This window comes from Terrapene carolina, unplaced genomic scaffold (genome assembly GCF_002925995.2).
Source record: "Terrapene carolina triunguis isolate 2854851 unplaced genomic scaffold, T_m_triunguis-2.0 Scaffold85, whole genome shotgun sequence".
Classification (NCBI taxonomy): Eukaryota; Metazoa; Chordata; order Testudines; family Emydidae; genus Terrapene; species Terrapene triunguis.
In genome coordinates, this window is record NW_020664436.1 from 50,154,757 (window position 1) to 50,167,825 (window position 13,069).

Consider the following 13,069-nt stretch of genomic DNA (forward strand, 5'->3'; position numbering starts at 1 on the left):
CCAAAACAGCTTCAGACATTTATTACTCCTCATAACACACATATGAATAGTTATGGTTATCCTTGCCTTACAAGTAGGGAAACTGAGGCCCAAGAAGGTCAAAGGTCAGAAAAGGAGAGTGTCAAATCTAGAATTAGAACCTGGGTTTTCTGACTCCTGGTTCCTTGCTTTCTGGCATCTGGTGGCTTTCTCAGAGGTTTGCGTCTCACACATATGGTAAGAGAGAACCACCGTAAGGAAAAAGTGAAGCAATGTTTTGGACAAGCAAACCTATTTGCCTGAATGTTGCTATTGATATATAATCCCAATCTCACGAAGGTAATAACTCCTGATATGTACATTGGGAAAGGGCTGGTACAATTAAAATCATTGCTGTGTGTCAGTGCCTGCTGGAACCAACGGTGCTATTAGGTGTATGGTCTGAACCCAACCATGTGAAGAGCTGAATGTCCCTTGGTTTTTCTAGCATTGCCTTATTTAGCCACTGCTAACATAATTATTTGTATTCCCTATGTGAATCTCACAGTCTAGAAAGGTCTGTTTCAATTTCACTCTTTGTGAAATCTGTTACTAATGCTGCTGCTCCGTAGGAAAAGATTATTCCAAAGTAATGTTTCATATCAGCTAAGATGAACTTGATCTCAGTGGTGGAGTGAATCAGAATTGCCCAACTCAAAGCAATTACAAAGGGAGATTCAAAACCATCAGTTATTTACTATCATGTTTTTCAACTTGTTTCCAGCTCATGTGTTTCATGGCTTGGAGTAGGGGAGAAGGAGCAAACAAAATGTAAAGAACACAATTCTTCAATGGTGAATGTTTGGCACAGTATCTGAAAGGTTACACAACTGCTCAGTCATGCACATTGTCTGAAACGAGGTGCATTTTGAAAACACTGAGTAAAAATAAACCATTGGGCTGTTTGGGTGGTCTACAAAGAGTGCACTGGAGCCTGAGCTTAACCTTCAGCCCACTTTCTGGGATGGGAGGGCTGTGGAGGCAGCAAATTCAGTTCTTGTGGCAGAGGGAAAGCCTGTGCCACTTTGGATGGATCCGCTCCTGTCCCCCTGCTGCTCAGTGCACTGCAGCCTGCTAGTCTTGGCAGACCATGGTTGGTTGCAGTGTGAGAACTTGGAGGAAGAAGGAAAGGAGGAAAGTCAGGACTCTAGAGAACTCATGGAAAACAATGAATGATTCATTCAGAGTCCTTTGGAAACCATTTTCCACTGGCTCGCTAACTAGATTACATGCCCATTGCAGCATGAGTACTGCATTATGGAGTATTTAGTGGGGATTTTTGTGGGAGGTCGGAATGGGAAGCAGGATTTGAGTTAGTTTAACTGGGAGGCACTAAATAGGTAAAAGGTTTCATGAAACCCTTTACTTCACTCAGGACTATCACAGCAAACAAGTGGCATATTCCACTAAGTGGGATAATGCTGCAGCTGTCTGAACTGCTCTTTGAGGACCATTCATCCTTGCGTGCTGCCACTGTGTCACTCCTTTGCTTGTTTACATTACGGCTGCACTCAGCCTTGCTCTTGGTTTATCTGGCCTGCTTGGCAAATGGGTTTTATTTTCATCCAATGTTAATCCTGGGGTTATTGAAGTTTTTGGTATAAAACTACACATCTATCTTCTGCTTAGCTTGTGTTGCACTTTCAGGGTGGAGGGGGGGGAGGAGAAAGAGACAAAAGAATGAAAGTTAAGCTCACCAATTTGTATACTAGGTATGGAGTCCTTCTGCTGATTACAAAGAGGGCTTATTTCCAATTCAAATTTTTGTTCCAGATCACCTACCAAAAAGAAAGGAGAAAAACATTTTTGCCACTTGGCAATATTGAATATGATCTGTTATTCCTTATAATATGGATGGAACAGCAAATCCTAGGAGAATTAACCCTTACATTTCATCTCCATTTGATGCCCTGATGGACATCACCGTTTTAAAGATAGACTGCAAGTCTCAACATGATCATACAATGGTTCCACATAGAAATCTGAGGCAGGGCCTGTTATACATGCCTAAACAAATAAAACCAACAATTTAAGATGTCACAGGAAATGACTGTAAGCAGGATGATCCTCTGGTTCACAGAAATCAGAGTGGAATGTATCTCAATCCATGACCTGCCGAGACAGCTGTACTCTCTGGGACAACACAGCTAAGAAAACCCAGGATGAAGTATATGAGAGTTCGAAATGCTAGCAGTGGTATAAGCACTAGTGTGGATTGGGCTTGAGCGTTTTTACCACCATGTGATGACTACTCTGGTGTGAAACTGCCTATAAAGGCCAGCTATTGCTGACAACCATGCTCAGTTCTGGTTTAAATTTGTAGTGTGGACATGAAATGTCAATAAATTCAGTACGCCAGAGCACTACGCTTGCTCTTCTACCATCTTCATCCCTTCCTTTAGGCTCTGTTAATACTACTAAGAAAAGATTTAACAGTGATTAAATTCCACTACATCCTCACTGTGTTGTAGCACAATCTGGCCTGGCCTGTGCAGATGGAGCCAAATGGTATGTCGTTACCATGTTAAAAACCATGTTTAGCTTTGCTCTTAGTAGGGGTTAGAAAATGTTTACAGTTAGGCCCCCTAGATTGCGTTAGAACTTGGCTTAGTGGTGAGCATGTTCAGACTGTCTGGTTTCCCTGCAACTGTAAGTAGAGGAGAAGGAAAAAGCAAATGTAACACTCTAAGGGTAGGAACTGTAGTTATATTTTGGAAAGCAAAGGAAAACAAGTGATGGCTGTGTAATTTCTGAGCAGTACATACCCATGGGAGTTTCAGCTCAGAGTGGATAACAATGACCAGAGATTTTGTACAGTTAATTAAAGGTTCAAGGCACAGCAGAACCACCCTCACTGACACCGTCTTACAGGGGCAATCAGATCAAAGAAATACCCGCTTTTCTTCTATTTCATTTCCTCTTCTTGCCCCTCACTACCAACCACATGCAAAATAAGGCCACATTTCTGCTCGTCATCATATTTTTGGGGAGATTTCAGAGGGGAATTGGGTAGTTGATGGCAGAGCAAACGCCACTTGAGATTAGCCAATTTCTCTCTTATCACATTAAGTACCTTAAAGAACAAAGTGAAAGGAGAATTCAGTATGTCAGAGGGCTGACCTTGCCGGTAGAATTCCTCACAGACCCTTTCACTCCACTGCTTGCTCATCTGCCAGAGCCGGCAAGGATTGCAAATGTCAGCACACTTCAGCGCGATCTGAAAGTAAAGGAGGAGAGTGGTGGTGGGGAGAAGAAATGATTAGCTAGCAATCGTTCAGCAGTGAATTTATTGCACTCTGAGGTGCCATGAAACTGCTGGGCCCTGCAAGCGTGCTGCCAAGATGGATTCAAGAGTACATTATAGAAACTGAGCCCTGCCCAAATGTGCCGCTTCAGGAAACAGCACTTATTCAAGCCTGTAACAAAACCTTCATTCAGAGCCCCATTTTATAGTAGCGAGAACGAGAGAAGCACCACATTCCAAGTGTGCACAGCCTCTTGGATATGACTGGTGGTGGGCAAGCCAACAAAAGCTTCAGGCTGACTCCTGCTGACTGCCTGCCTTGGCATCCATCAATGAGGACAAGGAAATGAAGAGCCAAGCCAGTGTGAAACTATTTGGGCATCACTTCTTTATGGTGTCAGTGAGTGACCTTACATATCACTTTGATTGTGCTTGGGTTTAATATGTGTATACAGTCAGCTCAGAGGGATCAGCTGTGTTTTTGTTTACTGAGCTAAGCATAGGACCTTGTGGTTTGCCCCTGACTTGTTTTTACCTTGCTAACAGTTGAAAGTGCTTTGCTGAGGTAGAGCTGGGGTAGGACTGGCAAGGGAAGGAATTATAATCAAGTAGCTGCTGCTTCTTCAGAAGAGTAAGATATGCAATAATCTGCCTGTCTTGCCTCCTTGAAACAAAATGTCTTCTGTGTGCTTTCTTCCTGGACAAAGTACATCTAGTTGATGGATTTATTATTAGACTTCATGACAGATAGGGCAAAATGCTGGTGCAGATGCCAAAGGCATAGGGATCGCAGATTTCACCTATGGTAAAGGTCATTACCTCCTTTCTAGAAAATAAATGGAGGTGGAGAAAGGGTGCAACTTACTTGGTGGGCACCGTGGACTCTAGTTATTTAGACATGGGACTAGAAGTCAAGAGACCTGCATTCTAATTCTGGCTGGACACTAACTAGCTTTGTGACCATAAGAAAATCACTTATGTTCTCTGAGCCTCAGTTTCCTCATCTGTAAAATGGGTATAAAGAAGTAAACTACTAAAGCATGTTTTATAAGTAATATTGAGGCCAGTCAGTTTAATCCAAGAGCCCTTGAGGAAGTGGTAGCACCCTCCCCCAATTCACAAGTATGAATTTTCACAGGAAAGAACAGTTGTTTCATGTTTTCCCCACTGGAACCAATGCTGCATTTTGCACCATCAATTTGCCTGATCTGTCGTGAAGCATGATTACAAACCCATTGCCTAAATGTAGTGGTCCATGAAGAAACCAGGCCTAAGACATTTTGTTCAAGGAGGCAAGATAGGCAAACTAGTTCATATATTACTCTTCTGAAGGAGTAGTTACCTGAATATCATTCCTTCCCTCACCCGACCCCAGCAGTACCTCAGCAAAGCATTTTAAGCTGGCAGCAATTAGAGTTTGTTTTTAACTGATGATAATTACTTGAGGTGTTTTGTATGATAAAAGCTATTTAGGAGCTATTTAAGAGCAGGCAGCTTCGTGTGGTGCTATTTCTACAGAAAAAATGCAGCGTACAGCTACCTTTAGGTTAATAGTGAAGGTGATGTAATGGGTGGAAATTTGTTCTGAAGATACCATTAACTACTGCAGTATAGCTGGAAGAAGCAATTTGAGTCCATTTGATTTTAAATTAGATTTGGTTCTTTCATTATCTGGGGAAGAACTGCCACGGCAGTGGTTTCCTCCATGCAGATGGAGATTAGGAGCATCAACGAAGTGACCACTGCTCGGGCACCTACTGCCAACTCCTCTGTGAAAAAGCATTGTCAGTGGCTGGAGTAAGAGGCCGAGCTTCCTACCTTCTGCTGAAGTAGCAGTTGCCATGACAGGCAGGAGCGCCGCCAGCTTTTTTGCCGCCCTAGGCAGCGGAAGGTCCCGCACCTGAAATGCCACCCCCGACAGAGGCGGCGGAAGGTCCAGCCCCCAAAATACCACCGACGACCGGGGCGGCTGAAGATCCGGCCGCCCCCCAAATGTTAGCGCCCTAGGTGACCACCTAGGTCGCCTAATGGGTTGCGCTGGCCCTGATGACAGGGGAAATAGTCAAGGGGAGAGAGACGTGGCAAGAGACAAAGTGGCCTGCAACTCAAGAGGTGAATAATAGTTGATCCTTTGCCGCATCTGCTATATTCGGATTATAACGTAACACCTGGTATATTGGGAAGTACTGGAGGTATGTTTTTGCTTGCTTTGAAACATGTTAGGTGACAGCAGCAAAGCAATTAAGATGGCGGGTAAAGGGTACCCTGAGGCTGAGCTAACATACATACACTGTTCCTTTAAGGGGAAAAAAAAAGTACCTGCAGCATAAAATGTCTGTCTGGTGCATCCTCCAATCTCAGATCCTTATTTTCGAGGTGAGCTTTCAACCGGCTCAAAAACTCATTCTGTCTATTGATGTCTGTTGCCAAGATGAGGGAACCCAGCTGCTGTTCGATATCCTGGCTGTAGGCAAGAAAAATGAGCCCTTTTGAATATGGGATTGTTGAACATCAATGGTTTTAAACCACTTCATAGTCTGCCTCCTTCTGAGTATTATGTGATGACTCCAGCTAGCAGACAGATTCCACTTCATTGTTCTCCATTGGGATAGCTTGCAGGAGACCAGCAGTTTAGCTGGCAATGGGATGTATGTGGAATAGGCAGTGTGGCAGAATAATCATGTTGCTGTAAATTGCCCAGGGAGCTTCCATAAAGTATTGTGAAGAATGCAAACTAAACAGCAGGATGTGTTATTGGGTGAACACGAAAGGCATCTAGAAGAATTAATGTCATAGGGTTTTAGATTGGCAGCCACACAAACGCCAAGGCATTGTACATTATTTCTTTAAAGAAGGACTGAGAAGAAGGGGATTGGATGATTTAGGAAATTACTAATGGGATAGAAAGCCTGTCCTTTCTATATAATCTGTTTGTATTCTTCCCAAGTCACCAGTGATTAAAACGTAACACTGGAGAGCTGCTTGGTGGTTCGTGTGAAAAATGCGTCTCCATACATTTCCCAAGGATCAATACTGTGCACACGTACACACAAACAACTGCAGGAAAAACCAACACACTACGGTCAGCTCTGCCTACATTCAGTCTCTGTTCTTTCTGCTGACTTTGCTATCTCTCTCTGCTCAGAGACAGTCAGATTTGAAGCACATTCTTCTGGTAGTGTGGGAGACACCTAGGGCACATCGACACTAGCGATGTCTTCTATTTCCCACCATTGAGAATACTAACGCTGAGCAGGTTTAATTGATATGGTGTAAAAAAAACAACAACCCACAATGGGTGGCCATCGGTGCCTTCTCAGCATTGGGACTGCTAACAATGCTAATATTGGTGCAGCTGAGCAAGTATTAGCAACAGTGACAAACTTTTAGGTAATATTCCTAGTGAAGCCCCAGCCCAGGTGCATCCCACGCTACCAGGCCAATGTGCTTTACATCACCTTCAGGAGCGGGTGAGACACTAGCTCAGCCTACAATCAGCCTTTGGCCTCTCTGCTTATGGTTTTTAATCAAGCAATGAAATAGGCCATTGGTTTGTTCTCCATGGAATTTATCAGCATGTTTCACATGAGTGGTACTTACGTCATTTCCTTTGGTAGATGGGCAAGGAGCCTTGATTCTCGAAGCATGCCTATTGTTGATCTCCAGTGATGATTTTCTAACACAGAGACATTCTGAGGAGGAAGGAGGTAAGGAAATAAAAAGACATAGATTTCTTACATTTAACAGAGATGCGTAAGATTTGCCAGACCTTATAAGTGATCCATCTAATCAGGTTTCCTGCCGCTACCAGTGGACAACACCTGATACTGCAGCCAAAGACCCCAAATCCCATGAAGTGCCTAGGTAACTTAAATGCTATAGGTATGCCAAACATCAGGCAATCAGGTCATGCCAGGATTCAGAGGTCTTCCTACTGCTGAGTACCTCAAACACACTATTATTTTTGAGACCTTGGCATGCACTAAGGGAACTTTAAAAAATTCACAACACCATTTGTTTATTAAATAGTTGCAAAGAAACAAATAGTACAGATGAGCCGTTAAATTCATTTTTCACAGTGTTTTAGTAACATCATAAGTGATGTATCTGTCCCTTCTATTTTTGTTCCTTTTTTTGTTCAGTTTCCATCTTTTCTCTTCTCTTTCTCCCCTGCTCTCTTGTTTCTCTCTCTTTTTCACTCCAGAATATGCCTCCCTTTCCTATTTCTTTGCCTCTCTATGCCCATCATGCTATGCTGCACCTATTAGCCTGCTCTGCTTAGAATTTGCTCTTTTTCCTAGTATCTTGTTCTGCTCAGACCATCCTTACATCTTTTCCTCCCCCCATGTTCAATTAAACAAAAAAGCAACAAAATTTAGAACTGATAAAAGGAAATACTTTCTTTTGCAACACAAATTAGGCTGTGGAACTCATTGTCACAAGATATTACTCAGGCCAAAAGCTGAGCAGATTTAAAAAAAGAATGGGAAAATATACATGGATAGCATACAGATCCAGAGATGCTAAAGGTAAGATTAAAACACACCCAGAAAAGTTTTGGATGAGATATAAGGCCTCATATTTCAGGACATGAACTAGTTTTTAATTACTGAGGATTAGGAAAATAGCTTTCCTTGTGGACAAGTTATTGCCTATTACAGCTTATTGCACCTTCTTCTAAAATATTGGGTAGCGGCTACCGTGGGAGACAAGATATGAGGCCCATAGGTCTGATACAGGATAGCAGTTCCTTTGCAAATGGAACCTCAACGTGAAATTGACAAGATACCTTGTCAGCATCACTTTTCTCTGTTCCCAGGTGAGGCTGAGACTCAAAATGAAACTGTCAAAAGAGCCAGTCAGTTTCATATTGAGGTTTCACTCACACGTGGAGTTGGAGCAGTTGGAAGGAAAGAGGCAAAAGTGAGAGCCCACAGAGCTTTGCATTCCACTTGCTGGGCTTACCATAGCTGTAGCCCCTCCTCCCAACCAGCTTGTGCCACATATCTTGAAGTTTAATTGCCCTGATTGATACAGTTTGCATCATTCAGAGATTCTACGAAAATACGACATGCAAAATAATACATAACAGCAAACTGACTACACTACGCCATCTGAGGTTAATACTGGTGTCAGACAAGGATCTCTTGTGTAACCCATGATCCTTTTACTGGTAGTAGATTGGGTAATGAGAGGGACCACAGAACAACCAAGGGGCATACAATGGACTTTCACAAAGAAGTTAGAAGACCTTGAGATATCTATAATGACTCCCAAGTCTTTTTCCTCTGAGGAGCTCATGGATTTGGGGAGTATGGCTTTTAATGCAAATTTCAGATTACTTTTGACACTGTATATTACTGTTTATTTAGCCAAATTAAATGTTATCCATGCTCTTGCTGCCCAATTACCTAATGTATTTAAATACATCAGGACTGTCTCTTATAGTCCTATAGCTTTGACTACCCAAAATAATTGAGTCTAAGCAGGAATTTTCACCTATGAAATTCTATGAGCAAGGCAGAGGACAGGTGTGATGGGAGCCTGTGCTGCTGAGCAGATGCGCTGCAGTGTTTTGTACTAGTTGGAGTTTCCTAAGAGCTGAAGGCTTCATGCCCAGGTATATTGTATTGCTGTAATCCAGCTAAGAGGTGACAAAGGAATTCTACTAAGACCAGATCTTCATTGGCCAGGATGGGATTTACTGTCTCTTAAAGTCCCTTCTGCAGGGCCGCTGTGGATGCCATTGCCTCCTGTGTGGCTCTCTGTGCCATGCCCTTTACCTCAGTGCAACAGAATCACATTGAATTTGCTCTGATTGGGGCCTTCTGTGGCTCTCACTTAGGCTTTGTCTACACTGCCAATGGAAAGACAAAACTTTTATCGTTCACAGGTGCTTAAAAAAGCCTCCCCCCGAAAGACAAAAGTTTTGCCGCAGCAAGTGGCAGTGTAAATGGCTCGTTGTCGGCAGGAGCGCTCTCCTGTCCACAACGCGAACCCCACTTGTACGGGGTGGAAGTATTTTGCTGGCAAAAGTGCCGACAAACCGCATTTACACTGCCCGACTTTTAGCGACACGGCCGTACTAAAAGCTGTGTAGTATAGATAAAGCCGTAGACTGGAGGATTTAGTCCGCGGTAACATATGTTTGTTAATAACGCCGGTAATGACTTCTGGACCTCTCCACTATTAATCTGTCTCCATTCTGGGGAACAGTCAGTCACCATTATTACTTTGCTATTGCTTAACCAGTTTGGAATCTGCCCTGATAAGACTTTCCTCCATGCTTAGTTGTTTTCCCGCAGTCTCTCCAAGAATATACCTTCTTAAAAGCTTTTAGAAAATCTATCTAAATGATGCCCACTGGGTCACCTTCATCTATTACTTTTACTTTTTAGAGGCACTCATTTCCCTTACAGAAGCCAGGTTGATTTTGACACGGTCTGGTAACATTGTCTATTACTATTATTATTTATTTGTATTACTATAATGCCTAGGAGCCCTAGTCATGGGCCAGAACCTCATTGTGATAGGTGCTGTACAAACACAGAACAAAAAAGGTATTCCCTGCCTCAAACGGTTTACAGTCTAAGTCTAAGACCAGAGCCCAACAGATGGGTGAGTACAGACAGACCAGCTGGGGAGTACAGGGAAACAATGAGACAATGTTGTCTAAATAGACAAGACAGACACAGGATAGGGAAATGGTGAAAACAAACAACCAGTGTGAACAATGTGATGGCAACAAAGATCATGTTAGTGCCATGATTTTGTTTGTTTTTGTTTTTTGGGAGGGGTTAGTTAGGGGATCAGCTAAATAGAAAGAAAAGGGAAAAGTGTGGGAGGGATGGGGCAGGGGAGGAGAGCATAGAAGGGGCAGGTATGGAGTGAAGCTGAAGTGAAGAGATTGCTCCAACCCTCCTGGCTCCTCCTCATGAACAGTCAATCAGCGCAGGGCAAAGAAAGTCAGAGAACATTCTGCAGTTTCAGATGGAGTGTCCAAAGGTCCCTGTTTTGTCTGCTTCTGGTCCTGTTGGCTGGGATCTCTGGATGGCTGCTTTATATTAAATATATTACTTTATCCTTAGACTTTCAGTCAGCTTTCCTGGAGAGCACCAGATTGGTAATTCCTGGGATCTCCGGCTAGTGACTCAGTCAGTCATGGAAGGCTATGGTGGAATTAACACAATGCCCTTGGGGTCGTTTAGGTAAGAGAGAATTCAGACATCTTTTAGGGTGCGTTTTTAAGCTGATGGTGAGAAATAAGGAGTCAGATGGAGATGAAGCATAACTGAGAGAAACTGTTTGTTTATAGCTCCAGAGAGGTGGTTATGGGAATGTGTTTAGAGACCTGAAATTCTAAGAGCACGCACTTCCTGGAAGGAAGCCTGGCATTCTAGCATGCAGGTCTCCTACAGAAAGCATTGGGAGGGAACATGTCCCGAAGGATAAAACAAAGATGTGTGAGAAGGATCACACCTGGATGGACAAGACATATATGCAAGCATGGAAGAAACAAGGAGGTAATTTCAGGGCAAATTTGTTTTTCCAAGTTTCTGGTATTTAAGCTACTGTTCTTCATTTCTTATGCAGTGCTCCTGGGGATGCTTATTTACACATCTTTATCTCATTCCTTTGACTTTGCTGTCAGTGTATATAAATAAATTACACACATAAGGGACAGTTTCAATGAATGAACAGCCATTCAATGTTTTGTTTTATCCTCGTTGTTCAATGCGTGACTCTAGACCTTAATTACTGTACAGTACTCAAATCCTGCTCTGAAGACAGAATTATTAATTTAGTCATGAACTTTTCTCTGGTGCTCCTCACTATAGTATCTGAGTGCTTCAAAAATCTTTTTCTTTTTCTTTCTTTCTTTCCTTCCATAATATTCCTGTCAGACGAGGAGGTGGTATTAGCCCCATTTTACAGATGGGGAACTGTAGGACAGAGAGATTAAAGTTAGAAATATTCATTCATTTTGAGTACCTAATTTGAGAAGTCTAGGACCTGATTTTTCTCTGTACTTGGGATTATATAGCCCTTTACAGCTCTTGTGAGTGCTCAGTATTTCTGTAAAACATACCCCAGGGTTTGAAGTTGGGTACCCAGAAAATGAGGAACACATAATTAGTGATCACCTGTGCAAAGTTTGGTTAGGTGATTTGCCCACCACCACACAGGAACTCTGTGGCAGAGGCAGGGATATAATCCAGTTCCCCAGGGCAGCATTTAACTGCTTTAAGCATGAGACCAGCCTTTCTCTTCCTGAAGTCCCCTGCCTCATTCACTACACACCTTTCAACTTCTGCAACAAATGAGGCAGACAAAAGACCTACAGCCAAAAGTCTTAATTGGATCTCAATCTTCACCTCCATCCAAATGGCTCTCAGTCTCTTCTCCACATTCCTCATTGACTTCCCATACCTGGTTTTCCTGCACAGCAAGTCCAGTCTCCCCATCATATCAGCTTCATCTCCCCGCCAAGCAGGCTCCCTGGTGCAGTCTACTCCTTCTGCCACCTCCATCAAGGTTCTATGTGCACCAATCTAATGTACTGATGTGTGTGGCTCTTAGTGTGTGAAATTCATTTCAAGCACACAAAGGTAGAGGTACTATGGAGGGGAAGAGCAAAATCCACCCCCCAAGTTCAGAGGCAGGGTGCAGGGCTGCAGTGCCGCTCCCAGCAGTTATTACACACATAGAGAAAGATATCTATCTCATAGAACTGGAAGGGACCTCAGAAGGTCATTGAGTCCAGCCCCCTGCCTTCACTAGCAGGACCAAGTACTGATTTTTGCTCCAGATCCCTAAGTGGCCCCCTCAAGGATTGAACTCACAATGTTGGGTTTAGCAGACCAATGCTCAAACCACTGAGCTATCCCTCCCCCCATTACTGCATCCTATGAGCTGGAAGAGTATCTCCTGTGCCTCCCCATGGCTTGTGTGTGTGTGTGGGGGAGGCAATAGAGTCATTTTGGATCCCCTGGCCCGTGCATTGCTGCTCTCTGCAGCACACAAGGTGTAAATACCTCCCCATGTAGCTTGCATTCCACAAACCTCTTTGGAACATGAGTGATATGGGGAGGGTCTTTGCATAAGCCCTCCAAGGTGACTTGCAGCCAAGATGCCCAATGTATCCTGGATTTATAATATGAAGATGCAAAGATCCTAATCCCATAATATTCCTAACACAACACACTCTAACAGTGTCTAATGAGACACCGATATAAACTGCATACTGTGTAGCAGGGAACGTTGCAACTGGTGCCCAAACAAAGTGGTGCGGCTGGGGCTTGCAGTTAGATAATAACCACGAAACATTGTGGGTCTGGCAGGGAGGGATATGTTTTTTCTCCTCTCCCAGCGGAGAGGAAAAGGGAAAGCATCTCTACATTACACAGTGCCACCCAATTTCTGCATTCAATGCAGGCTTTGGGTGGTGAGCAGTAAGTAAGGCCTGGGGCCGCCCTTTGTAGTTGGTTCAATTTCTGTCTGTGGTAGACAAATGATGAAGATAAAAAGAAATATTGAACATTTACTGAATCCTGTGCACTGAGTGACGCAGGGGTGCTATGGGAAATACAATCTGCGTTCAAGACTAGCTGGGCCCGTCCTGGTGCCTGACACATTTCTTCCCATGCAGGCAGGCTGTTTGTCTGGTTTTAGGCCAGACAGGCCTGTTTTTAAATGGTTTGCCATTTTGAAGAATGTGCTGCTCCACCCCGGCTGGTGTGACCTTGCACACATGGTTCATGAGTAGAGTTCCATGTCTGTCACGGAGGTCATGGAAATCACGGATTC

The 13,069-nt window shown here is 43.4% G+C and overlaps 1 protein-coding gene across 2 annotated transcripts in view; it reads right to left on the reverse strand.

The window, feature by feature from the left end:
* Window positions 1-13,069, reverse strand: part of PDE7B (phosphodiesterase 7B) — a 271,346-nt gene that overhangs the window by 3,568 nt on the left and 254,709 nt on the right. For both annotated transcript variants that reach the window (XM_024208010.3, XM_024208000.3), the window contains 4 exons: window positions 6,863-6,954; window positions 5,582-5,726; window positions 3,139-3,235; window positions 1,716-1,796 (listed from right to left, as the gene is read on the reverse strand). In XM_024208010.3, the coding sequence (XP_024063778.1) occupies window positions 1,716-1,796; window positions 3,139-3,235; window positions 5,582-5,726; window positions 6,863-6,954 (415 nt within the window). The remainder of the gene's footprint in view (window positions 1-1,715; window positions 1,797-3,138; window positions 3,236-5,581; window positions 5,727-6,862; window positions 6,955-13,069) is intronic.